At 44.8% G+C, this 27,419-nt stretch overlaps 6 protein-coding genes across 12 annotated transcripts in view; 4 read left to right on the top strand and 2 right to left on the bottom strand.

Moving 5' to 3' along the window:
- Positions 1–26,918, bottom strand: part of LOC117150921 (1-phosphatidylinositol 4,5-bisphosphate phosphodiesterase classes I and II) — a 40,302-nt gene extending 13,384 nt beyond the window's left edge. For 4 of the 5 annotated variants that reach the window (XM_033318076.1, XM_033318080.1, XM_033318079.1 and 1 more), the window contains exons 1-3: positions 26,498–26,918; positions 14,707–15,082; positions 6,860–7,006 (exon numbers count right to left, since the gene is read on the bottom strand). In XM_033318076.1, coding sequence (XP_033173967.1) covers positions 6,860–7,006; positions 14,707–14,799 — 240 coding nt within the window. In that variant the 5' untranslated portion in view covers positions 14,800–15,082; positions 26,498–26,918. Of the gene's footprint in view, positions 1–6,859; positions 7,007–14,706; positions 15,083–22,229; positions 22,574–26,497 lie in introns of those variants that run through there. The other variant, XM_033318077.1, reaches the window with a different exon arrangement.
- On the top strand, positions 500–2,851 carry LOC117150922 (mediator of RNA polymerase II transcription subunit 1.1). Its single transcript, XM_033318082.1, has one exon. The coding sequence runs from the start codon at positions 658–660 to the stop codon at positions 2,776–2,778; it is 2,121 nt and encodes a 706-aa protein (XP_033173973.1). The 5' UTR covers positions 500–657; the 3' UTR covers positions 2,779–2,851.
- Positions 2,960–7,152, top strand: LOC117150923. 3 transcript variants are annotated; one of them, XM_033318085.1, is made up of 3 exons: positions 2,961–4,144; positions 6,652–6,750; positions 6,811–7,152. In XM_033318085.1, the coding sequence occupies exons 1-3, from the start codon at positions 3,112–3,114 to the stop codon at positions 6,840–6,842; spliced, it is 1,164 nt and encodes a 387-aa protein (XP_033173976.1). In that variant the 5' UTR covers positions 2,961–3,111; the 3' UTR covers positions 6,843–7,152. The 3 variants fall into 3 exon arrangements, with proteins under 3 accessions (XP_033173974.1, XP_033173976.1, XP_033173975.1); XM_033318084.1 differs by having other exon boundaries at positions 6,652–7,152; XM_033318083.1 differs by lacking the exons at positions 6,652–6,750; positions 6,811–7,152 and having other exon boundaries at positions 2,960–5,291.
- LOC117150926 (trypsin) lies at positions 9,627–10,620 on the bottom strand. The gene has a single exon (XM_033318087.1). It carries the CDS (start codon positions 10,582–10,584, stop codon positions 9,730–9,732), a length of 855 nt encoding a protein of 284 aa, XP_033173978.1. The 5' UTR covers positions 10,585–10,620; the 3' UTR covers positions 9,627–9,729.
- On the top strand, positions 11,443–12,542 carry LOC117150927 (lectizyme). The gene has a single exon (XM_033318088.1). The coding sequence runs from the start codon at positions 11,468–11,470 to the stop codon at positions 12,299–12,301; it is 834 nt and encodes a 277-aa protein (XP_033173979.1). The 5' UTR covers positions 11,443–11,467; the 3' UTR covers positions 12,302–12,542.
- LOC117150928 (lectizyme) lies at positions 13,584–14,430 on the top strand. The gene has a single exon (XM_033318089.1). It carries the CDS (start codon positions 13,587–13,589, stop codon positions 14,400–14,402), a length of 816 nt encoding a protein of 271 aa, XP_033173980.1. The 5' UTR covers positions 13,584–13,586; the 3' UTR covers positions 14,403–14,430.
- Positions 26,919–27,419: the final 501 nt, after the last annotated feature.

Below are 27,419 nucleotides of genomic sequence, written 5' to 3'. Positions count from 1 at the left end.
ATGACTTTCGCGAACGGAGCTCCCGTCGCCGGCTCTTCAGCTTATTTCTACAGGTCTCTGTCCGCGATTTGCCGGCACCGTGCGAAGCGTAAAGCGGAAATGACTACGGCGATTATCTTAATTGCTTCTCACGCTTCGCGCTCAGCACTCACGCGCAGTTCGCCGCCCACTGAGTGCCTCCCAATCCTACGGCTCCCTTGGCTGCTAATCCTTTTGGCTCTGCCAGAAATTTGAATTTTAAGAAAGCTCATTATGTGCAAAGGGCAGGGGCGGGGCGCAGGATGTTCGTGATAATTTTAGTCAGCTCAAACACAGTTATTGATTTTCGAGGTGCTAATAAAATAAAACTCTGCCCAAATGACACTTCTTAGAAAATTATGAAAAGGAATCATTTGTTGATTTATTTTCTTTCGTAGAAACAAAAAACGAAAACATGGGTTTTGACTTATCAAGAACACTTTTGCTGTATAGTTAGTACTCCACGCGCTATATGTCAGCTGATTTTGTCTAATGCTGGAAGGCACTGATCAGAAACAGATGGGGAAAATCCTTTTATTTAGATTTACAAAATTTGTTACTAAGGATAAAATAGGTCAAGATCTCTAAATTCAAATACCAGCTAATCTAGCTAATTCCTTAGTCGCTAATTGTTAAAGTATGAGCAACAAGCAGTCGATGGGGTCTCGCCGTGGATCGCACAATATGCGAACCATACGCACCTGTGATATCGGGACTCTGGACACTGATATTATCCACACACCATACGAGTTAATGCGACAAAGGAATTGCAAAACAGAAAAAGTCATGCAATGGGAGCGGTATGCCAGCATTCGACCTCCAGTATCCAAATGCAGTAACGACCAAACCAGGAACTATCTGTCGGAGTCTGTCGATCAGGGAGGCTGTTTGGATCCCAGTACTAGGGGACAGGACGCTGTCAGGATCTGGCAATTGAGCCCGCACAAGAGCAATCTGAAGTTCTATGGAGTGGCCGATGGACTTAAATTACCAGAGGCTGTTAAATTCAACAGGACTTTGACAACCAGTTTAAAACATGCAAACGGCTCCAGGAGACCAGCTCCAAAGCCACCGGTTCCACCAGAGCCAAAAAGACCGCCACAGCCCGTTTCCCTGTGTCAGCCCTATATCCTCAACCAGCAGACCCTTAAGGAGGAGCTTCAACGAATGCCCATTGCCCGCCAGAAACTTAATCCCAAGGAGGCTTTTAGTACGCTATTCTGCGAGAAGCGTGAAGATCCGATGGACCCTCTGGGAGTGATGGCGGCAACTAATCAAATCATTAGTCTTAGAGAAGCTTTGGATATGGCGAAGCCGGAGATACCTCCAAAGCACGGATTGCGACGTAAGCACTGGTACTGCCCTTCAAAGTGTGGTGAGCCGGAAAACAAGTGCACTGTCTTTGAGTGGGCACGGTACAAATTGAACCCGCAACCCTATGACAAAGCATTCTTCAAGTGGTTCCAGGATCAGAAAGTGCAACTGGAGAGAGAACCCCACGACTATGATGAGCTGTACAAGCGGTTCCAAGCCTGCTTTGAGGAAAAACCTCAACCAGATCCCGAATGTGTTGCCATGGCGAAGTGTTGTCCGGATATGATTAAGGAAACGAAAGATGAATGTGGAGTCGGAGGAGGGGGCACTGGCAGTGGAGGCGGCGCACACAACACAGAAGAGGGTAATGGCCAACCGGGTTCTGGTGTATCTGGTCCTGAAGGTGTACCTCAGGCGGGCAAGGACAAAGAAAAAGAAAAAGAAAAGGTTAAGAAAAGCGGCGATCTTGGAGATACTGAAAAAGATAAGGAAACCGATAAAAGTAAGAACACGGGGAAAGATAATGAGAAGAATAAGGAGGACAAAGAAAAGGAAAAGGATAAGGGCAAGGATAAAGTGCAGGACAAGGATAAAGTGAAGGACAAGGACAAGGATGCGGACACTGATAAAGGCAAGGACACAGACGAGGATAAAGGCAAAAATAAAGCAAAGGATAAAGGCAAGAGCAAAGAGGATAAAAATAACGATACGGATCATAACAAAAAAAAGAAAAATGTAGCTGATCCTGATCAGGAACATATGAAGCCCAAACATCCTGGCAAGCAACCGAAGCCGCCGATCGAAAACACAACCGATACGTCCACTCGCGACTTATCCTCCTTTGTTTCCAGGGATTCAGGCAAAATATCGAATCAGGGAGATATTATCAAGCAGGAAGGAGATCCTTCAGCTAAAGATGGAGTGGAAGACAAGCCGACACAACCGTCAAGTACGAAACCGCATAACAAGAAGCCGGCGAGCAAGAAACCACCAAAAGGGAAAACAGGCGAGGAAAAGCCCCAGAAGGCTGACGAGAAGGAAGTTAAAGAGTCCTGCCCACCTTGTCCTCCAGTGGGCTGCGCGTGCACAATTTGCGACTGCCTCTATGGCACGAAGATTCCAATTTCCCCGAAGATGCAATCGATTATGGCCGAGGAAAAACTTCGCGAAAAGAGAGAATACCTTCGGCGGATGCGGCACCGGGCGTACATGGAGTGCACTGGTGAAAAGCCACTGGTCCCCCAGCACAAGGTAGATCCCATCAGCTGCGACAACTGCTTCTGTCTAAATCCCAAGATATCCGAGTACTGTGAGTGCTTGGGAGCTCTTCAACACTTGCAGCGGCTCCTTGGAAAGGAACGTCATAGGATCGTAAACAACGAGCTTATATTCAACCTCGATGATCTCCGGCAGCGAATCGCCAACCGTATGTGCAAGTGCTTCTGAGAACTGTGTTTTGGCTTTTTAGTGTATTTTTCAAAATTTGACAATTGAGTAATAAATATTCCCTTAAGAAGCATTTCGAAACCTTGTTTCATTATTATACGTTTAGGAAATGCAATTTCCTAAGGCGGCTCTGAAAGCCCTTTCAAAGGGATATGCTTATATTTTTAGTAAGCCTTTTTCAGTATTTTATCATGTGCTCAGCAAACAACACCTAAATTTTAAAATAAGCCTGTTTTATTTTGGTTCCCAGATTGAGCTAGTATTCAACTATTAAACAATATTGGACCCGAATCGGATAAACACTTCAAGCTCAGGAAATAAGACGATACCGCAATGATGCGCACACGGGCTGCGGAACACCGAGGATCTAAGAGGTCCTTGGCAGGTCAGAGCTTTCAAGAGCTCTCTGTGTGCCAGGAACCCGACCCGCTAAACACCTATTTGGAGAAACCACTTACCCTGTACCAGTGGATGCGGTGGCGCAACTGCAAGACCCATAAGCCGCACCTAGAGGAAACATACCCCAGCATTCTACCGCCTATATCCAAATGCGACAATGCCAAGACTCTGAAATACGTTGAAAATGCCATGGAGGCCAACAAATGCAAAGAATACGTCAAGGAAGATGTGCTGACCGTGTGGAACCACAGTCCCCAAAAGGAATCCTTGGTGTGGTATGGCGTTAAATCGCAGTACCCGTCTCCACAGGCCGTCCTCTATGACCGCGCTTTGAAAAAGAGTCTAAAAGCGGCTAGTCTTGCGCCTAAGCCGCCGAAGAAGTCAAACATAAAGCCTAAATGGCAACTTCAGAAGAAGCCCTCCCAGCCTGGCGCTTTTGTTCTAAATCGAAGATGTCTGAAGGCCAAGCTCGACAGGATGCCAAACATAAAACGCCAACTGAAGTCGAACAACGTCTTCACGTGGCTTCACTGTCCTCAGCCAGCGGATCCGAGCAATCCCTTTGAAGATAGCGCCGTCTATCCAGCGATCAGCATAGAACAGGCGATGGACATGGCGAAACCGGAAAAGCCTCCCAAACATGGCCTCAGACGTAAGCATTGGTACTGCCCCCCGAAATGCGGCGAGGCAGAGAGCAAGTGCACCGATTACGAGTGGGCCAAGTACAAGATGGATCCCCGGCCCTACAACGAGGCCTTCCAACGCGAGATGGCAAACCAAAAGGCCTTAAAGCAACCGGAGCCCCGCAACTACGATGAACTGTACAAATCGCTGGTAACTTGTTTTGTTCAAGACCCGAATGGAAAGAATGATCTCTGCGAAGCGCTGGAGAAGTGCTGCAGGGATCCCAAAGATCCACCTGCCCAGGGTTGCAGCGAGTTTGTTCCGGATGGCGCCGGAGGAGATGGTAAGTCAACCGCTGATAAGGACAAGGGTATGGATAAAGACATGGACATTGACAAAGACGAGGTCCTTGACAAAGACAAAGACAAGGACATTGACAAAGACAAGGTAAAAGACAAAGCTAAAAAGGGTGATGGTGACAATGAAAATGAAGGTATCGGAGACGGTGACGGTGATAAAGGAGGAAAGAACGATAAGGGCAAGCACGAAAAGGGTGATGGAGAAGGTAACAAGGGATCTGAAAAAGATGGAGGGGAGAAAAAACCGGGAAAACAGAACGAAGTAAAAGAAAAAGACAAAGACAAAGGCAAAGAAAAAAAGACTAAAGATCAAAACTTTAGATCCTCTGAGGACGGTCATCCAGGTAAAAGTACTCCCCAAAGCAAAGATACTACTCACGCGACCGAAGAAAGTCACCGTGGTGATGGCGACTTCGGTGGTCCTGATAGCGAAGCCAATAGAGAAAAAGACAAAAACCAATCTGACAGGAAAAGTGGTAAAATAGATCAAAACCAGGAAAAAGACAAGGACAAGGGCAAAGGTAAGGAGAAAGGCACGAATAAAAAGGGCAAAGGAAAAAAGAAACCGAAAGGTAAAGGTGAGGATAAGAATACCAAGGATGGCCGGAGTGAAAAGGACTGCCCCTGCGAGATCTGTTGTCCGTCAAAAGAAGAGGACACTCCGCTGATCAAGGAGATGCGCCGGCGGGATCGAGAGCGCCAGGTGCGCGATTACCTCCGCCAAATGCGCCACCGGGAATACATGGAGTGCAAGGACCTCGAATACCCGAGCCCGCACCATAAGTGTGATCCAATCCAGTGCAACAACCAGTTCTGTAGCAATCCCCGTATGCAAACTCATTTCGCCAGAGTCCAGGCCGTGCGAAGCTTGCAGCAGATCCTGCGGAGAAGAAATCGACAAGGCGATGTCAAACTCTCCAACGATCTGGACTCTCTTTTAGCAAGGCTGTGCAACAGCCTGACAATAAGTGATGGTCACTGCAGATGACCCCGCTTCGACTGTGTTTTGGTGATGTCTAACGAGTCCGAGTCCGCATTTATAACTAGTGCTTAAGTTTTAGTGTCATTACGGTATTGTGATTTAAAGCGATCTTAATTGCGTCCTTTAAATAAACTCGAATCCCAAGCTGAGCCCTGGACTTGTACTCAATTCATTAAGGCACACAGCGAGGGCGGGTTCTCTGCTCTTAAATGTATGCTATGCTTTCTGTTAATCACACATGGGCCTGCGAGTGTGTGTTTGGGCGTGGTCAGCGCCCACCAACTCGTGCGTGTAATTAATGAATGATTCCTTGCCAAAGGGTTTTTCGTTTCGAGGAAGACAGCTTTTCTCATTAATTCTGATAAAGCTGTTTCGTTGGCAACAACACAAGTTTCCTTAACATTTATGTGGCCTAAATGTGTATGATTAAATTGTTACTCAACCATATGATATATTCATCTATCCGTAATGACTGCATCTTAAACTAGATAGTTTAACCTACAGAACTGGCCTATTTTGTATTCACGCTTTATATAGCTGTTAGGTTTGTAGAGTGTTGTCAACATTCATTGTCCAAATTCCTCCGGTCCCGCAAAGACCGCTTTCATTTCCCAACTTTTCCGGCGCTGTTAGTTTGCCTCGGGCAAACTGAAAGGAAAACCAAACTCATTTGCCTTTGGCCTTGGGCCTGCCGCTCTCCACAGCAACAACTGCAACTATTATCGGGGCCGCGGGCGGTGGGCGTTGCCCTAGGAGGACCAACATGATTTATACATGGAGAAAAAGCGGCACTGACGCCCAAGGATTTCCCCATTGGAATAATTGCCCTAATGGCTGGGACCCAGAAAAAAGAGGAGCAGCGTTTTTAGGACTTTAATTTCATAATGTGCCGCGAATTGTTCAGATGGGCTAGCGAAAGTTTCAAATGACGGCTTCAGGGCCAAGTTGCTTACATGGAAAGCTGGTCAATGGCTCAAAAGCAGGAGTCGAGCCATCTTGCCTTCTCATTGCCAAGATATATGTATGTTTTAGCGTCGTGGAAAAAAGAGGTATTCCGTGTCCGCACAACAATAAATGGAAAATTGTGTTAAGCCAGAAAAAGCGTGACACACATCGCAATGGGGATACTGATTCCTATTCCGATTCCGGGCCCGGCGCACGTGACTTGGCTAGGAAATCCAAACGGGGAATTGGGCCGGCTCACCCGTGCTTCCTCTGAAAATAGCTTCACATACCTGACCCAGTAATTGGCTTTCCAATAAGGCCAGGTAGCAGTGAGAAACATTTACCGATGTATTGCCCAAAAGATTAATACACACTTTACTACGGTATTATAAATTTTGTTGAGTGTCTTTTGTGTGCATCGCGAAATTATGCGCTTGCGTTATTAAAGCAATCTTCCCCTGATCATATAACGGTACCCTGCACATCACACAAAAAAACTCCTGCATTGCTTAATTTACGTGCTTAAAACAGAGAGTGATTTCTTTTTTTATTTTCGCATTTCAGAAGTTTGCGGTTGCTGCGGTAAATGCTGCTGCTCAAGGAAAAAGGGAGGAGAATCCTGCGAAGTAAAGCCCATTATGACAACGACGGATGAATGCGATGGTAAATTCAACGAAGAACACTCCCTCCCAGCTGGCATTGACTCTATTGACAAACCCCCAGAACCAGCTACCCAAGGAGCGACTAAAGAGTAAAAATCAAGTATACGCACCTTTGGTCGCTTAGCGTACTGTCCTGTGCGAACGTCGCGTATGGTGGCTATATCAAGGATATCCAGCTCGTTGTTCTGGTCGACCCAGTAGAGGAAGAAGCCCTTGGCATCGACACGCATGGTAACCGGTGTTCCAGTGCCCGAGTCCTGAAATCAGAGAATATAAACCGCATGAGAACCAAAAATGAAACAGGCTGAAATGAAGACGAACTCTAGTCGTTATTAATAGCGCGAATGATAACAAAAGCGTATATTCTTTCGATTCGGGTCCAATAAATTGTAAACACATGATACATACAGTCGTAAATCCACAGTTTATTGAACTGCCCCTAATGAATTTATCCCATCCAATATTTCAGCTGAACTGCCGCATGAGTGCAGTGGTCTGTTATTTCTGCTTATTATTTAAGTCAAATTAAATGGGCATCTGCCGGCAGCCATAAATATTTAATTCCACGGCCGTCTATTCATAAAGGAAAAAGCTTGCGAAAAGTGAAAATTCTCCGTCCGCAGCTGGCAATGCCAAACAGATGCGGATTCCGAGTAACCCCCAGCCGAAATTAATATATTTTGTATTTTTCAAATATGCATGCAAATAAGTGGCAGCCAAATCTGGTATCCAGCTAAAAAGATGTCCCTAAAATTCGGCTTCACTTCCAGGAAGCGAGTCGAATAACGCGGCAAATGGCGCAAACCAATGGAAGATTTTCCCGGTGGGTGGCAATAGGGGGAGGTTGGACCTTCATCTGGGCGTGAAGTCAACGCAGACAACGTGCAACAAAGAGTCCATGAATGTGTGTGCAACTAAGTGGGGCAAAGTACGACGGTCACGCTAGCTTTGCTTCAGGGAATGTGGCAACAAAGTGGATCCACCTTGGGGTGCAGGCTTTGTTGTTTTCAGGGGGCGATTTCACTGAAATATTTATTGACTCTCTCTTCGGTAAGCAACGAATTACGAGTAAAATAAAAATGCGAGCTTCTGGTATTCAAGCAACAGATTAAACTATGACTAGCTATACTCGAAGTTAGTTTTGTTTGAAATTGAATATTAATGCACTTAGTTCGTGGCTTCTGAACCCCAGGCACAACCTATCTGTTCGCTCACAAAATTCCTTGACTCCAGTCTAGTTCCAATTAGGGGGTGAAATTCCTTGACCCCGTCATCGGTCCATTAAGATTAGGGAACTCTTGTTGTTACGACCAAAATTGATGAGCTTTCAAATACTCGTTACGAGCATATTTAATTCGCGCAGCCACAAGTTCATTATCCTTTTGGGATCGAGTTTTGGGTTTGAGTTTAATGAACCCACTAGGTGCCAAAGTGGCCTGCCTGGCAAACACTTTCCCCTTTTCACAGACGAGGTCGAGAGGCTCCCTAATAATTGAAATTGAAAACATCAACTCGGATTCGCCCCCACCACTTGTGATATTCAATTAGGCGCATATTTTCTGGGGATTTTCAGATGGGCTGGTCTGTTGGTTGTTTAGGAAAGTCCGGAGCGAGGACAAGGGTTCGACCATCGCTAATTGGAACCCACAATCCCCACTCGGGTTGTCTTGGTTGCTTTTCCTGTTGTCTAATTACTGTAAACTAATTGAGTTGAGCTCGCGCGAAGGGGCGGTAAAAACTTCGTTAATTCAATTTCGATATGCAAAATTCAGTGGAAATCCAATAACTGCAGAAATTGTGTGCGAATTTAAGTTTCTACTTCGTGACTGCTCCTGAAAGACTGTGTTGGAAGTGACTGCCTTTTGACACGCTCCTCAAATACAAACAGCCAACGCTGGCACGCGTATCAGTAATTGTATATCTGAATCAGCATCTACTACATCAGGCTATATTTCTACTAATGTATATTGTTGTATGTGGATGTGGGTGTGCCTTTAGGATAAGAACGATTACATGCATAATTGAATTGGTTTAGCTGTTGGATCTGCTCCTCGTACATATATCACTCGACTGTAGAAAACGTTTAAAGCAGACCGCACACCGAGCACAGCAAAAGGGGATGTCTGCGCCAGCCAAAAGTGTCTCAGATGCGTGCACTGAGAAAAATGTCGGTACCTATGTATGACAGCACTTTTCAGACTATTTGAGTTCTCAAGTTCTGGGTTCTTTGAGTGCGTTTCCCTTTAAAAATACATGCACATCTGTATCTATGGAACACATCTGTTGGTGACAATTGTCATACGCTGTTCTCGATTCGCTGTCAATCATGCTTAGGGAATTGAGTTCTAAAAGGGCTGTCAGTCGTCCAAAGCGAAAGGTGGAGTGATTCAGTGCATTAGGAAGCAATGGGAGGACGACAGGCAGGTTAGGATATGCTAATGCTGCCGAGGAACACACAACAGTCAGCTCATCTTCCTTGGACAGTACACTCCGTACCATAGAAATACGTTTAAACAGCTGCTGGCTGTGCCACATGCAAATCACACTATAAAATATGTAGCTGTTTAGTTCTCCTTACATACATTTGGCAAACTTCGCCTGCCACTGCTGTTGAGGGTTATCCTAGCCAACTATCTAAAAGTCGGGTGAGGAATGAGTCACGCTCTCGTCGGGGTCTGTCACCAAATTCGCAGTAACTATGATCTTCCCAAATGTACCCATCTGACTAGAAAGTCAGCTTACACCTTACCGCTTACTCAGCATATACAAAGACCCTATCATAAATCATAAATCGCCAGCTGATCGGCAATCATAAATAGTAGTTCGATTTCAGGCAATCAGCCGTCCACTTATCGAGCAATAAAACAAGGTTTCCTATTCACGTTAACGAGCTCAGTGATAAGATACCAAAACTCGCGGTGTTTACTTTAATGCATTGCTAGAGTATTACGCAAAGATCTCCCCTCCGACACCACGACTCTCAGTTAAGCTGGTAGTAGGCGGCGATCGTTTGGTGGATCCATCCAATGTAAGGGGGTACAGAGGTGTATACTGTTGGCCGATTGGCATACCCGCACGGCATATAGCTCCAGGATCCGAGGCCAACCAGTTCCGCCGGTCCAGTGATGGGCCAGTAGATCAGGGGAGTGCCTCCATCTCCGTAGCAGGTCTTAACCTGGGAGCACACCTGCTGCGCCGTCAGAGGGGCGTCTGCCGGCAGCAACTCCTTGCAACCCGTGCTATTGAGTAGGGGAGCGAAGGCATACTGCAACTCCTTGGAGTACTCATCGCCATCGGCGTCGGTGAGTCCCCAGCCATAAGCAGCAGCTGTCTTATTGCTATAATCATCATTGATGTCGGGCAGGGCGATCTGCTGAACTCGAGCGTTGTACTCGAAGCTCTCGGAGACGTGGAGCAGGGCTATATTGTCACTTCCGGCGTTTCCATTGAAGGAGCGATGCGTGGAGGCGAAGTCGACGTAGCGCACTTGGGCGGCCGTCACGTTGGACCGGTTGATGATTCCAGCGTAAACGGGTGTTCCTACGGCATCTCCGTTGAAGGTGCGCAGTTCATCGACACAATGAGCAGCCGTCAGAAGCCATCGTTTGCCAATGATGGAAGCTCCGCACAAGTGGGTATAGGTGGCCCTCGTCAGGGACAGGGACACCAGGTAGGGCACATTGTCCACCCCCTGCACATCGTAGCCATCTATAATCAGGGGCTGGATCTCTGCGTGAACTTGTTCTGTATCCCTCAATGTCAGGTGTTGAATGTGCGGAAGTTTAGCCGCTCCGGCCAAAGCCAAGAGGGGCAGCAGGAAAAGCGGCGATAACATCACTGATACGGTTGAGAATTTGAATCGTCTAAACCGGACGCCGAAAAGCAACTGGCCTTTTATAGTACAAGACCAAAAAGCTTTACCATGCAGAGGAAAGAGAGAAAACCCCCGGAGTGCGCCAGTAACTCAAAGAACTAGTTCGATCATACGAATATTGGACTAACCTTTGATACCCGGAATTAAGAGATTACGTTCTTAATGTGGCGCTAAACAATCACCTGGAGTGGGACATTCAACTTCTCTACATTACCTAACATACATACATATATGTAGCATGTAAAATATAATTTAAGATGAAGCTCTGCTTTAGGCTCCATGTACTATTTTACCCTCCGGGTGCTGTGGCATTTAAATTTTGCAATTAACCTTTGAAGCGCGGAAGGGGACACAATGAAGATCGCGGAGTGCATCCTTGCGTGCACTAATTGCCGACTGCCCGGGACAAGCTGCCTCCATGCGGCACTAGGGCCACATGTTCCGTGGTGTGGATGTTGTCCTGAAAATGTTTACGCAAACACGCGGTCACTTCAGGGGTATGAAATCCTCTCTTAATTGGCTTTGAACGCCAGCTGGGAGAACCCCATCGCGAGGGGTCAGTATTTATAGCATCCTTTGAGACTGGGCCGTGGTCGACCTTGCCGTGTCAACACTTCGGTTAGCACATTACGCACACCCACGTGGGAGGAGAGGGCTTTTCCCATTCAAGGACAAGGTACTATTAAATACGCTTACTCCTATCGGCAAATCGTAATCAATACAGACGAAATTAACTAATCGTCAAATACTATTCATAAATCTATCTGCTTATCTCTAGTGGTGGGCAAGTATAAAAGGTGCCGGTAGTCGGGTAGTCAGTATACATTCTCCGTAAATCTCCAGAATGAAACTGGTCACTGTGACTTTGGTTATTGCCCTTGTGGCCGCCGCCCAGGGAGCCAAGCTCTCCGATAAACTGGCCAAATTCGTGCCTAGCTTTGCGACCGGCTTCGTGATCAACGGCACGGAGGCAGAACCCCACTCCGCCCCGTACATTGTTTCCCTGGCCACCAACTACTTGAAGCACTCGCACATCTGCGGAGGCACCTTGATTAACAAGGACTGGATTGTGACCGCTGCCCATTGCATTTCCGAGCCAATAGGCATGAGCATCATTGCCGGACTCCACACCCGTGCAGAGGTGGATGACCTGACCCAGCAGCGCCAAGTTGACTTTGGCCGCGTCCACGAGAAGTACACCGGTGGCGTTGGACCTTACGACATTGCCCTGCTGCACGTGAACGAGTCTTTCATCTTCAACGAGTGGGTGCAGCCCGCCACCTTGCCCAGCCGTGAACAAATTCATGAGGGAGAGACCCACCTGTATGGTTGGGGACAGCCGAAGGCCTACATCTTCTCGGCCTCCAAGACCCTGCAGACTGTTACCACCCAAATTGTGAACTACCAGGAGTGCAAGGAGCAGCTGCCGGAAACCGCTCCTATCGTTGAGTCCAACATCTGCTCCTCTTCCCTGCAACAGAGCAAGTCTGCATGCAACGGTGACTCCGGCGGCCCCCTGGTTGTTGAGTTCACAAACGCCCCCTCCGAGCTGATTGGCATCGTATCCTGGGGCTACATCCCCTGCGGAGTGGCCAACATGCCTTCCGTTTACACCAAGGTGTCGTCCTTCATTGATTGGATCAGCAAAATTCAGAGCGCCTACTACCAGCTCTTCTAAACAAAAGGAAGAAACTATTAGTCAGACCTATTAGCCAGGATCGAAATCGCTATTGATCAGAGTCATGATCGATTGTTGAATAAATGCATCCAACTAAAACTTGTCTTGTGTTCTTCGGGCTCTTTTCTTCTTAAAGTAAACTGCCTTCAGTATAAGGCCAGTTTCGAGCGTTGACATTGTAACAACGAATTTTAGAAGCCTTTAAGACAACTTGTAATATAAAATTTAAATGGAATTTTAACTAATTTGTGTTGGCATTCTTTCTTAAATACTATCCTCTTCAACGCAAAGCCAAAACGCTCATCAAGAAACTAGTTTTGTACACCACTCCGATCGATCAGTTGTGAAATAATTATAGGTCTCTGTTTGCTTTTCTACAATTTATGGTGTCTGATTACCCTCGAATCGATCGGTAATCGGAACTGGATTAAAGACGGTCCCGTACACAACATTTGTCTCTTGATTTATGGCTTCTAATATAAGCTCTGGAAAAGCCCAGACTTTTGGAGGCGTGTGCCATTGATAGACGATCCAGTATGGAAAGTCATGCACTCGACCAATCAAATCTAACCGGACTGAAAGCTCCTTATCATTGCTGTTAAAAAAGTGCTATCTAATATTGAACAAGTAGATTGGAAAAGCTCTATAAAGTTCGAATTCTTAGAATCAACATGTTGCTAAAATACAACAAAGAATACAAGAATGACACATCAAAATTTGCAACTTTAAAAGTTACATTTTTCTAAAGGCTTTTTGGCGCTACTTAAAATAATTTCCAAATAAAACGTATATACATTTCAGATCCTTGTGAGAAGACTCAATAATATTTACATTTAGGTTTCCATATTTTATCTGCGCTCTAAATGATTATTATAAGGGCATACTAGCTTCTTAATCATTGTTTGCTATATACACAAAGTCTTTACTATTGTTTTAAGACCAATACAAGGAACACACTCAGACAAAGTGACCTGTATGTGAGCAAATAGAAACTTGCCATCCAGATCGGGGACAAAAGCCAGACATGTTGGCTGCAAGGAAGCTTCTTCTGTGCCTTAAGTGCATGCATGCGCTGAGATATTGGAACTCTTATCAGTCAAAGGCGCCAGTGCAGGACAAAGCGAAATCATATCGGGGCCAAGAATATGTCGGTGATGATCGTAAATCTCTTCGGTGATAACGATAACTGGTCTTGGAGTGCTTACAGTTCAAATTGGAGATTGAAGAGACCTATATAAGGCGCTAGGCTAATTGGCAGTATAACAAACTCAACAGAGAACTCAAGATGAAACAATTCGCGGTTATATTCGCACTGGCTCTGGCATCGGTTTCGGCCATTTCTGTCCCTCAGCCGGGATTCCCCGAAGGTCGTATCATCAACGGCTATGAAGCGGCAAAGGGAGAGGCGCCCTATATTGTGTCCTTACAGACCACAGCCAACTCGCACTTCTGTGCAGGAAGTCTGATCGACGAGGTGACCATTTTGACCGCCGCACACTGCCTGACCTACAATCAAGGTCAGGCAGTTGCCGGTGCACACAGCCGCACTGACCAGGAGAACGTTCAGATTAGGAAGTTCACCAATGCCCAGTACGTGATCCACGAGAACTACGGTGGCGGTGTGGGACCCAACGACATCGGCCTGATTCTCCTCAAGGAAGAGGATGCCTTTGACCTGAATGCCGTTGCCCGTGATGGCAGCAATCCGGTGGCCGCAGTAAGTCTTCCTTCAAAGACATTCCAAGGCACTGGCGATGGATATTTGTACGGCTGGGGCCGCGACAACTCAGGATCGCTAGCGCTGAACCTTCAGAAACTGGACGCTATCATTATTGACTACAACGAATGCAAGGCGGCGTTGCCATCCTCAAATTCGCTGGCAGAATCCAATGTATGCACCCACACCGCCGAAAAACCCGACGGATCCTGCAACGGAGACAGTGGCGGCCCCCTGGTCTCGAAATCCAGCAGTCAAGGAGCCGAGCTGATTGGCATCGTCTCCTGGGGATACATACCCTGTTTGACCACTACCTATCCTTCCGTATACACATCAGTGTCTTCGTTTTTGCCTTGGATCGATGAGAACCGTAAGGCGAAGTAGACAATAACCTATTCTGTTATATACCCACTTAATAAACGAACATTCTGTATTCAAACAAAATAAGAAGCGTAATGACACATTGGGGTAAAAAAATACCCGATAACTCAGCTATCAAAATTAAATTGATTAGTGCTAAAGACTTTTTAGACAAAAAGAAAATACTCTTAAAATACTTTGAAGCAAGCCTAAAATGTCTTTTAACCAAACTACAAACAAAACAATGGAATGTACCACTTACAAGTATAAGTAATTAATAATCAATATTCCCAGACAACATCGTCTAAGTACACAGCTCACTACTCACATCATCCCATCGAATGAACTTCTCGCCATCTTGCAGAGCTTGTGGCACCTCCACGCTGGCGGTGGAGATGTAGGTTCCTCCGGCACTCATCATCCTCACAAATTTTTGGGTTTAAAATCTCGTTTACGGGCTACTGACCCACTGATGAACGCTTTCTGGTTACTATCTGCGCGATTCTCGGATTAGCCGCGGCTCCTCATTTCCGTTCCCGTAGTTGTCGCAGAATAGCCACACTGCACACAAATGACGCCATAGTCCTGGTCAGTATCCGAATCATCGACGTGGTCCGGGCACAGTTAGAGCGGTGTTGACTTTGCCCCGCGTCCGAGCTCTTTGGACTGCATTCTAGGGCTTGATTAAGAGTTCTGGCTGTTTTCTACAATCACAAAGAAATTGTAAATATATTTAAACACTTTATTTTATCATTATTTTCATTTTGTAACTTTATCCTTATGGTAAAGCTAATAATTGTGAACTAATTTTCGCCGATAAATTCCTATCCTAATTTTAAAGGGATTATTTCTGTAAAGCCCTGTTCCCAATTGAGTCATGCCCAACTGCAGATACACCAGATACCATTAACAATTTTCCAAAGTCTGACGCTTTTGTTTCGCTGCCATTGCGGGTCAACCCGATTACGGGTACGAGAAAGGTCAGGAACAGAGGTCCGGACTTCGGATTGCAGCCCCCTGAATGGGCTTTCAATGAGCGGCGGACGAAGCTCCATTCATTGGGGCCCATTCCATTCAGGTCTCTCCGGCTTTGTTTGCCTATTTTTGGGCTGCTGTCGCTGGCCATTGTGTTGCGAAATTCCCTTGTAGCTTCCTTCACCTTTGCTTTTTGTTGGGTTTCTGGTTTTTGTATTTGACTGCACCTCATTTATGCAGGAAACCGTTTTTCGGCTTGCTAATTTGGCGCAGAAACATTTTTAATTTCAATTAGTCGACAGAGCACTCCTGACCTGAGTACTATCGAGTAGCCTAAAATAGACATCCGGCACCCGGCACCCGGCACTGTTTTCGGCACTCGACCGATCTGAACCGAGTGGTTCTTGTTTTGGCCTAATCCACTTAGAAACTCTGAGATGGTGGCAAATCCGGGGAAGAATGCGTAGAGGGGAACGCACGTGACTGCTGAGAGCTAATACTTTCGTAATTTCTTTCGGCCTTGTCATAACCAATTTAAGTCAAGTCCGAAGAGCAAACCCGAAACTAAAACAGAAACAGAATCTAAAACTGTGACTGAAATGGATCAAAGGCACCTAATAAGAGTGTGAGCAAAACTCTTACACCGAAAGAAACAAAAAATACTGAGAAAACAACTGGGGCTGAAAATAAGTAAATAGCACTGCCTATTTTTTCTAAGTGGTGTAGCTAAAGCAGTTTTATTCACACGAATACATACATGCACACATGGCGAAAATTTTCACGCATAAAGGAAGTCATTTGTTTGTATTGGTTGCTTTTCCGAATAGAATTGATTTGTAAATTTATATTGCCGTTTTCCCTCCCATTTTCTGCTTCAAATTGAGTTTGAACATCATAAATTGCGAGCTGCCAAAGGGGAAATAATTAAGCATTTTCATTCTGTTTGTCTTCCGACTATTTTCGAATGTTTGTATGTGGCAAATGGATTTTGAGTCAATATCGAAAATTGTTATAAGTAAGTAAAATGAAAAATGGAGAAGACGCTGCTCGATTTTCCTCATTTCCATTCTCGCCTCACAGCTGTTCCATTTCTTTCTTTCTTTTTACTTTGCAAATCGTTTTAAGTGTTTTATGGCAAACGGCAAAAAATTTATTACAGCCAATTTGCAGGAGTACCTAAGAGTTGGTGGAAAAGGTAGGTTCTGTATGGGTTGAGTTAGCTGGCGTTTGGGGACCAATTCTGGGGATACGCAACGGAAATCACAGCGGCAACACAAAGGTTTCAAGTGACTTTTCCCATGGTTTTTTCTCGTTCTCAAAGAAAGTGATAGAACGAGCCCATGAATCATGTATGCAACGGAAACAGAACAAAACGCTTTCCCACAGCATCTCCCAGTCCGACTTTCCCGACCGCCCAACCCACCATTTGCCCCTCCTTCGGCTGGGAAAGCTGCATAAATCAAAACGCCAGTCAAAATATGTTTTCCTTTGCCAGCTCACATCCAAAGGTTAAATGTTGATATATGCTGCGAACCATGCAGTACTTGTTATTGGCTTGTTTATTGCAGGCTTCCAGTAGATCTGAGCCGAATTTATGCACCTACATATAACCTATGTGTGTTTCGACAGAGGAAGAATGTTGAGAAATATTTAAAGATCGTAGGATACTCGTATCCTATGCTTTCGCAAATCCATTTAAACGTAAAAATATTTTTATAAATCACGTGGTCTAGCAAAAATTGTTTTATTTTTACTAAATTTCGAGATGAAAGGTTTCGGACGTGAAAGCTATTAATTCCGAACGCCCCTGCTCCATACTCTTTTGTGCGGCAAGGACCTGCTTTTAAGTACCTGCACCTAAGTGTCCATTTAGTGTATGGACAACTTTTCCGAATGAATGGGGGCGCCCCAAGTGACAGGGCTTTCCCTCGGGCTTCTTCTTCTATCTGCCGTTTCCGGGAAAGGTACGGAAGTTGCTTGTCAAACGGCAATCTCACCCAGCAACGCTCTCCGCACTCACACAAACACGATAATCAAATCAAGGCGCCAGCTATTTGGTTAATGTGCATGACAGCGTCGTCGGGAACGCAATTGAAAAGCTGAGCGGGTCCCAGGGAAAGTAGAAATGTTAAAACTGAAGCAGGTGAGAGCTCAAAGATAAGAATTGTGGCACAAAAACGGGGCGGGCAACAGTGACATTTTTGTAGCATGCTTTTCGGAGCGACAGTTTTCCACTTGCTCTCTCGTTTCACCGCGCGCGCGGAAAATTGCAGCTACAGCCTGTGGCACTCTGTATGTATGTGTGTATGTGTGAGCCGACTATAATTTCATTTGTGGTACATAAAACTTGGCCAGGCTTCATCTCTTCGGGCGAAGACGATACGAAGGCCAGAAGAGAATCACATTAAACTAATTGCTTTAGCTTGTCGTTGCTGTTGTTTCCATTGTTTCAGCTCCTGTTGTCGAGTGTTTGATTGTTAGTGCTTTTAGGCAGCGCAAATTTTATTTGCTTGTATGCCAAAATGGTTTATGCCCGCATTTGACAGCCATTAAAAATTGAAAAGGCACCGACTAACAAACACACGCTAGCACACACACGCAAGTTATAAGCGGAGCGGTTCAAGGAAACAAAAAGTTCCCCGACATAGGCATTTCTCTGTTGTAGATTTATTTCTTCTTGGAAATATGCTATTGGTACAAAAAACTTAAAAAAATAAATTATTAAATGATTTATTTTAATGACTCCCACAGAAGCACCACAAGCCTTGAAAGACAACTGAACATCAAATATTAACAGAGGATGGGCCAAGGGTCATTGTCTGGTGAAAAAATACCTTTTCTATTTAGTCTTTGGGCTCTCTAATTTCCCCTTTTCCACGGCGTTTTAATATTGCAATTTTACCTATTCCGAAAAAGGAAATAATTCTCCACGAATAAATGGACTTGAATTTTGGAGCGTTGCGGAATTGATTTCCTTCCACATTGCTTGGCGCTAAAAGAAAAATTTCTTTGCGGGACTTCCTCTTATTTTCCTACCATGTTTTCCGTGCCATTTTTCTCATTCGAACAGAAAATTCATCACTCAGAGTGGAGATGAGGGTTCGCTGGGTGTAAGTCAACAACTTGCCGGCCCTTGGGTGCTCAGCAGTCGCTCATGCTCATATCGGTAGCATAAAGTACACAAATAAATAAAAGTATAAAGCGTTGGACAGGGGTGTGGAATGGAAAATCAACGGGGGTGTGGTTAAGCAAAAGAAAAACAAAATTAAGTTCAATGACACCCCAAAACAACAGCTCCCGGCCGTAAATTCGAGTTCCAATTTGTTTCTGGTTGTTCTTGCTGGCAACCTTCATCAACGAATTTTCCTCGGGATCCTTGAAAACCCCCCAAAATACCCCTACAGCTGAGTGGGTGTATGGGGGCGCCTCCAATTGGAAAACTTTTGTTACGCTTTGTTTTTGGGGCTTTTTTTGAAGCAAAACTTGCGAAAAGTAACCGTTCGGGAGCAATTTATAATTCGAATATTTCTTCATCGATTTGATGGTGTTCTGGAATTAGTTACCCAAGCCCAATGGCTAATGCCCTACGATTGGCGAATTGTGAAAATATTGACAAAACAATTGTTTTCAATTGCACGCGAGGTAATCTTCTTTCCCACCCCACTTATGGGCACCCCTATTCGTTGGCCTGCGGCAGTTGTTTGTCTAAATTTTCTATTTATATCGCCGGCGATGAGTTCAATGTTTGATTGGCCTCCCTTGAAGTGTAAAATCAACCTGGGCTAAGGACGCTTTTCCGAAGGCACGTGAAAATACGGAAGTTCAGACCCCAAAGCATACTTTTAGGCACAAGGGAATCGGGTTTTTTAAGCTTCGTTCGAAGCTTACTCCTAATTCTAGTCTAGCATCAGGATAACTCAATTGGTAGCCCACCATTAGGGCACGTACATTATCTGCCATTATCATTATCAGGATCGCTTCCACATAAAATTTACTGGGGTTTTTCGTTTCATTACCATACCATATTATCACCACCTGAAATACCGGCAGCCCTAGATCCGCCATAAATCGTCTGCCACTGCCACGGATTCCGATTACAGCTAATTGCTCGACTATCTGCGCGTCGGATAACCAAAATAAACACATTAATTGCTTAAGTTATATGCATTCGGCTGGTAATTTGTTTGCTAGGCACTTCGATTAAAATCGATACGTATCTTTCTCCTCTTTTCTGCGGGTCTATAACTTTGATGTCAGACCATCGTTTTGATTGCGGCAAGGTTGGTCAGTCAGTTTTCGACAGCTTTCCACGTCAACTGTGGTCATGCATAATCAAGAATAGGCGACAAGGTGGGATTTTACATAAAGCCGCCGCAAACAAAATGAATTTGTGACAGAAAATGATAATTATTAATTAAAACCGCGTTTCAGTGTCACCGCAAACAAACTCAGATATATACAAACACACCCGAAACACGTTAGCACGCACAAATTTACTTCTATTTTGTTTGTACGCCAAGAATTAAAATTCGGCATCGTATAAAACGAATTTGGGATACTCTTTCCAGCAGGCACTCTCAAAACACAACAATTAGCGTAACACCCTATCTATTTGGAAACAAATGCTGATGCTGAAAGAATTAAGTAAATTCGATAAACGAAATACAATTAGAATTAGGGTGAGCTTATCGCATACGAATGCATACCTAATTTCTGAGTAACGTTTTCGCTTAGTCTATTGTTTTAAATTTAACACTTCAGCTTGTGTCTGTCTCTCTTTTTCATTTTTATCGCCCTTTTATCTAGTTTGTCAACGTTATCAGGCTGGGGACAGAGCAGTATCACCAGAAGCAGCGAGAGCAGGAGTAGGAACCCCCCACACACAACACACACCCACCCATGTCGACCGGATTGTCCGACGTATTAGATTTGACGCTTCATTATAATGATAGATCGCTGTGCATTGGTCTATCACCAAGAGCAACCAAATGGGTGCCACACAGCGAGAAAGTCGCGCGCCAAAATTGTTGGTAAGGTTAAGTTACATGGATTTAACAACAGGTTCGTTTTAAGATACACAAGCCTGGACTCAAATGGAAATGTATACACTGTGTACATTTACAGGAATACTACAATACCGACAGAAAACATGACTAGGAATACTAAGTTGTAAGTTTATAGGACTAGGGAAATCATTTATTCATCTATTTGTATAAGGTTTGATATTCAAACAGAGTTCCATACTTTACATATCCTTTAACCCACTCTATGCGTTTTGCAGAACAAAGGGATACAAAGCTATTTTGACATATCAAGGTCTTGACCTCTCCTATGCCAGTATGCAAGCACACCTTTTTCCAGTGTACGTCCATACGTACGATAGTTGTTTAATTTTCATAGTGACCTACGGTGCGTATGCGCGACTTTTATTCAGTTTTGTATTCGCGCGTTGGCGGCTGCTAAATAATTAATGAGCAGCCTCAAGTGGTGAATCGGATGAGGCGGGTAGAGAATGGAGATAGAATGGAAAATGGAAAACCGAGTGGAAGTGAAGCAGGAGCAGAGGCATGGCCATGTCAGCATAATTAGCCAAACACTCACCCACGCAGGCTAATTGTCCTTTCTGGCGCTTGTGTCCTTTAATGCCTTAATTGTGTTTGAATGATTGAAACTAGCTGCCTTTGAAATGGAGGCAGAGGGAGACCACGGGGCGTGGTGCAGCAATCAAGTGGGATAATTGCATATCAGTGGTGCAGCTGATGCCTCAACTTGATAAATGCCTCGAGTGGCAACTGAAACAGGACCTAACTGAACACACAAGTGGATGCTGCAAAATGGAAGCGGACAGCAAGAAGGCGAAGACGCAGAGAGCTGGCAACTTAAAGCGTTTCGCTAATTGGCACCACGAGCTGATGTGATATCAGATGCGCTACTCATTAGCTTTTTGCAGTTTCCCGCTTCGAATTCATCGCTCAGATTGGCCATAACCTGATAACAAGCTCGAACCGAGGTTCTCCAACGATTCCCTTTTCAATTGGGCGACCAGGCGCTCCGAAATTGATATTAAAATTGAATTTTACTATAGAAGAATGTTATACCATTTAGGTTAGACTATGTATGGTATTTCTAACTAATAACTAAAAAGTGCTCATATGATGTTCAGCTTGGTAAGAATTGTTATGTGAAGAACCTATATCCACCTCTGACTGACCAATACCCATTACCATAACTGGTTTTGATTTTTCAGTTTTCCAAACTTATTTAATGTCCTAAAGGCCACGTATCGTTGGGAGATCTCAAATCAAAAGCTGGCTTCGCGTGATTCACGAGCGACCCAGTGAAGCGTTATCTGCCCCGTTCTCGGATTTCCAAGCCAGCAGTATCTCAAAGATTTCGAGATACGCGCCACGCCACGCCACGCGCTCGGTACGAGTTCAAGTACAACCGGCAATGGCAACGCAACAGCGGCAGCGGCGCAAAATCATTGACAAACGCCTTTCGTCCCCGCGACAGATCACTAGCTTGGCTATCGACAGAGATCTTTCAAGTTTTCCAAATCAAAAGCGAAATATTTAAACTTGAAAAGGAACGAGAATGAAAGCGAGGCACAACAAATAATTTGGCGTAGCTCGAATAGAAATCGACCAGTTTGCTTATAAAGACAGACGAACGATGGGGAGAAGGGGGCAACAGCATTTTCAGCACAATTTTCAATTAGGCAGCCGTGAAAGAAAACGATGCTGAACAAATAAACTGAATGGGATTGTATTTTGATTTCATTTTGCGTGTGTGGTACTGAACTCGAGAATCGTATTCCTCCGCCTCAAAACTCGCTGATAAATCCGCAGATTAAAAAGGTTCTGTTCGGTGCGTTACCTGTGCCAAAGTTTTTGACTTTCAGATGAAAACTTCGTTGAGTGGAATTTGTATTTCGTAAGCAGCGAAATTTCAATTACAGATTTTGCACCCGCTGGCGAACGAAGATAACCTCTCCGGTGGTAATGGGATTTTTTATTGGATTCGCTCTCCTTTTTTAGTTTAGCTATAGTTTTTAACTGTTCGGCTTAGTCACAACGCACAGATACGGAGAAACACACACGCACTCGGCTGCTGCAGATACGGATGCGGATTCTGGGGACCCGGAGAGGGTTCCTCCGGAGAAAATCTCGGGCGGGTTTTCGTGCCAAAATCTTCCGCTAACACGACCGAACGTTTCGGCGAACGACGAACGTCTGTTGGGAAAATCTATGTGGAAATCTCAATGCTGCTGAAATGCAAAAACGAGAGAGCTGAAACTTCTCTGTCTCGAACATTTCGCCGCGAGCTTTTACCATGTTACACACTTCTCTGTCATTTTCTCGGCTGCTCTCTGAGAACCTCTCTCCATTCGAGAAGCTTTCTCTCTGCGTTGCCAGGTTTTGTTTTTGTTTTGGGAAAAGCGTTCGCGGCGAAATGTTCATGTTTTGATAAGAGGAGAACGGTCTCCCCCCTGTGGGAACCAGCCCTTTGGTGGGGGGCTTAAGTCAAGCGGGGAATAATTTTCAAATAAACAAGCCAGTACGGCAACAAAGAGGCTTGAACCGACAATGCCAAGCAAACGCAAACCCCCTTGGCGAACCAGAATTGATAATAGTTGCTGAATAGTTTGGCAAAACCTTCGGTGGAACGCGGGGAACGGAATGTTTACTTGGACAGAGCCGTCACATCGCATCGCCTAATCAGCGGTTGAAACGGCCAGAAAATCAAATTAAAATTGCCAATTTGGGCGTTGTCGAGTGGGCCTCGCCTCGCCTCGATTTGAATTTGAATTTGAGTTTTGGTTTTGTCTGCCGCTACCCATTGCAGCCGGGAATATTTATATATTTATTTAATTTTAATGCCCCGCCATACGCCGTACGTGAGTACAGCGTCAAATCGTCCGGTCTCGGAACGCGCGCATGTGCCACAAAAAAATAGAGGAACAAAAACCGCCGAGAAGAGGAAGCCCAGATATATGGGTTCTGACTGTTCCAATACCCTCGCTCAACGAGTGCTCTACATCGCATAACGTGATATTCTGCCCAAGTGAGTAAGTTAGTTAGGTAACCTTATTGGTTGCTCGCAGCGTAGGAAAACTTTTGTGACATAACAAAAATGTAAAAATCATAAATAAATAGACGACTCTCTGCACCTATATCCCCTGACTTAGGGATGCTACAGGGTATGGAAATACGAAAATATAAACGCGAAATAGGAAATCAGAGATCGGCCAAAAAGTCGGAAAATATGTCAGCGCCGAGGGGCAGCGGAAAAGACGACATCCAATATGCGGGAAAACATTGAAGACCTGACCTACATTTTTCGTTGATGGTTCTCCTCAGTTTCCTTCCACCCTTTCCATGACTTCTGCTTTTGCCCTCCAAAAAGTGATTGACAAGGTGAGACAAATGCTTCTGCATCTGTATCTGCATCTGTATCTGTATCTGTCTCCGTATCCGTGTATTGGGACTCCACAGCGGCGACAGTTGCAAGATGCCCCCCCTGCTCCACCCTCTTGTTTGTACGCTTGATTGATTGCGGCTCGGCGTCCCCAAGGTCACTAGGTGGACTACAAAAGATATGCAAATATTGGGTGCCGAACGAAAGCTGCGAGCGTGACTCACGACCACCCATCGGGGTCACCAAACATCCCCATCCCAGTGGGGAACGAGCTCGTCCGTAGGATCGACAAGCAGCCATAAACTCGAACTACTTATGGCAACTAGCAATTCTCATTGCATATTTATTCGGCCATAAAATGCGAAAGAGCAGCCGCACATGGGATCACATGGCATTCCGTACGAAGCGATCCCTAGATCCCCAACTAAATAAATTTCAAAATTGTTTATTTTCTTCCAAACAAATCAGCGTGCATTAAAAACAGCGAACAGAAAATTTGAAATCCAAATAAAACATTAACATCCGGTGGGAATCGAGCGGTCCCAACTCACCCGCCTTTCCTCACGTTGTGCCCACTGTGAGTGGGTGGTGCTGCTGGCATTGTTGTTGTGGGTGGTGGTGCTCCTTTGAAGTGGGGATTTACAGGTGTTTTATCTGCCAGTCTGTTTGTTTACAAAGGTCATGAGTTCCCAGACGAATGTAACTAAATTAAACTTTTCGGAAAGCCAAGCCACAATAAACACGGCAGCACTTTTAAGGCACATCATAACGAAAAAATAAGAACTTTTCCAGAACGTACGGGGATTTCCCTCCGTATAACCACATTAAAGACCAACTATTATCCAACTTATAGTGGAGGACTTCACCATTACAGTGTGACCCATATCATAAACGAACCGCAAGGCCGTAATTTTTTTTATTCATATTCCACTTACATACATACTTCAGAATTTGCATAGGGCCGGAAATTTGAAAACAAATAACATGCACAAGGTATTTTCATGATAATTCCCCATAATCGAGTCTAATTGTCAGTCTGGTGGTGTGTGTTGGTTGACTGGTGTTTCACCTCTTCTTAGGCAATTTAATAATGGAAGACAAGCAACCCAGCGAAGGAAAACAATTGCAAACTGGCAATGAAGAGAAATGAACATTCTACTGATTCGTAATAAAAATATCGGGCAGACTCTGTGTTTGCCAAGTGCAGCAAACAGAGAAGAACTTTTCAAAAATTCGCACTTGATTTATTTATAAAGCCATGATGACGTCGTCATATCGGATCGAATCGAATCGGGAATAGTCTGGTTATTTTCCGGATCTGTTTGCGAGCACGAGCGTCTCCCCCAGAAGAAATTATAAAATAATGCAGGGCGCTTTCGGCTTGGGGTTAAGTTGTGGATGCTGGAGAAGGAATTTCCTGCGCTAAAACGTTTAATTTATTAATGAGATTTATTTATAGAGCGTTGAGCGCTGTGCGCTGAGTGGGCAGGTGAAAGGTTGTCGATTGGTGTGGTGGGGTGTTTTCGGCCAGCTACGCGTGGCTGAAAAAAGAAAGAACGAGAGGGGGGGGGGGGCGTTTCAGGGGTTGGGCCCCCACTGCCTTCCCTCTCTGTCGCTCATCACGATGACGCGTGGTTATTGTAATTAAAGTTATGTGCGATATGTGCTGCCACTTTTATACACTTGTATTCACCGCACACTCCCTACCCCTCCTACCCCTCCTACCACCCTCCCCCCTCCACCACAAGTCCCCCGAATTTCCTTTCGGCTTTTTAATGGCGCCTGGGTGCGGCCCACAAAAATAATTTACAACGTGTTGTTTTGCTTGTTCTGTTTTGGTTGTTGTTATTCTTGGAGTGTGAGTGGCGGACGGGGAGGAGTTGGGGGAGTGGGGCAATTGAAGTGGAAGAGGCGGAAAATATATGGCAAGATAATGAGAGCATTATGGTAGAACGACAAGCATATGGCAAGCCGGGAACGTATTGTGGTAGGAAACAGAGTCAAATTATTCCATACAGGTTTATGGAAGTTATAGATGGTTTCTGTGCAGGACTTCCAAGTAACCAATCACAACTACAAATGCAGTTTGAAGCCATGGATGGTAGTAAATCAACAATGTTATTGCATGAGACAATTGGAAGCATAGTACATGATTCAACAATAAATAAATAAATAAAATTTCGTTTAATATGCGATAGTAAGGCCAGTGCCGTTCTACTCTAAACAAGTATGTAAAGCTGATCAAATTCTAAAATCTATGCCGATTATCCGCAGAGAACGAAAGAGTTTCGAACTCCGCTTCGGGGATTATCTCTTGACCCGCCCCTCCTGCGCTCAAGCCACCTGCGTCTCTTCTAACACCGCTTAACCCCCGAGCGCCTGATAAGCGGCACTGATTAGCTCAGCACAGAAGCAAGGCAATGAGATCACTCCCCCCGATCGATTAGACCCACTCCGCCCTCCGTCCACTGCCGGCCACCCAGAGCTGACCCTGCCACCCCCCCTGGGAGTCAATAGCTGAGATTACGGCATCTCAAAGCTTGGAGACGATCCGTTTATTTAAAGAGAGAGAAGAGCGCGGGCACCTGCCATCGTTTTTAGTGCGTTGTTATTCAATAATTTGTTTGCGTTCTTAGCTTTTGATTCATTTGCCTGCGCACGCACACTCACGCAACTTTTCTTGTTCCTTCTTTGACAGGTTAATAGAATTAAACACATTAGATTACCTGAGCGAGAGAGAACCCCGAAAGCGGAGCTTTTCCGGAGCGAGCGAGAGAGCGACAGTCTGTTATGAAGTAATAATGCAGAAAAACAACCGTATTACGACAATTCTTGTTGTTTTGCAATAAGTTTAGGTTCGGCGAATTTTTGCGGGAGTTTTTATTGATGTTCTTGCTGCCTTGGTTACTAGTGTTGCTGCAGCATCACTTAGCAAAGACAACAAATAGCAAAGTCTCACGCTGAGCTTGTTTTGTTTTTTTATTTCGTTACTATCACGCTGCACATTGGCTTTGATTTATTATCTCTCCCGCTTGCACGCCTAATTACAATCCAAAACGATGAAACGTCCCGGAGATGTGTCAACAATTCAAAACAAAAAAATAAACCCGAAAGCACAAAAAACGCGACGACGAGTAAAAATGCTGCCACTGCCGCAGCGCTGCCCGAAAATCTGTTGATTAGCGTGACCGAGGCTGCAACGATGGAAAATACCAAATGGGCCTGGGACTTCAGCTGTTCCGCCCGGTCAGCTCAGCTATGTTGTAAGTAATATATAAATGGATATTTGCAGATGCATTCGAATTATGGCTATCTACACTTATTCGAATTGCTCACATCTTTAAAATATATTGTTTAATGATTAATACATATATAGATATCATCACGTTACTATTTCGAAGGAAGAGTTGGCAGCACTGTTTAGCACTGTTCAAAAGCTGCCAGCTACAGTTCACTTTGAGCGCGCCTTTTAAACTAATTTTTATTCACTGCACAACAAATTAACAATAAAACCTACATAAACAACATCTATCGAACTTTCTACGATAAAGGTTACTGTCCAATTCATTCAATTCATTATTGTTAGCAAAACACAGACGCCGACTAAATTTAAGCAGAATAGAATGCTTTTGTAGCATAGACGCCAGA

The sequence above is a fragment of the Drosophila mauritiana genome, chromosome 2L (assembly GCF_004382145.1).
Source record: "Drosophila mauritiana strain mau12 chromosome 2L, ASM438214v1, whole genome shotgun sequence".
Lineage (NCBI taxonomy): Eukaryota > Metazoa > Arthropoda > Insecta > Diptera > Drosophilidae > Drosophila > Drosophila mauritiana.
The sequence above is the reverse complement of the archived record's forward strand: the minus strand, read 5'-3'. Positions and strand labels throughout refer to the sequence as shown.

Bases quoted from the DNA above. Each gene is read 5' to 3' on its own strand.
- LOC117150922 (XM_033318082.1), top strand. From the start codon at position 658: ATGAGCAACAAGCAGTCGATGGGGTCTCGCCGTGGATCGCACAATATG.
- LOC117150923 (XM_033318083.1), top strand. From the start codon at position 3,112: ATGATGCGCACACGGGCTGCGGAACACCGAGGATCTAAGAGGTCCTTG.
- LOC117150926 (XM_033318087.1), bottom strand. From the start codon at position 10,584: ATGTTATCGCCGCTTTTCCTGCTGCCCCTCTTGGCTTTGGCCGGAGCG.
- LOC117150927 (XM_033318088.1), top strand. From the start codon at position 11,468: ATGAAACTGGTCACTGTGACTTTGGTTATTGCCCTTGTGGCCGCCGCC.
- LOC117150928 (XM_033318089.1), top strand. From the start codon at position 13,587: ATGAAACAATTCGCGGTTATATTCGCACTGGCTCTGGCATCGGTTTCG.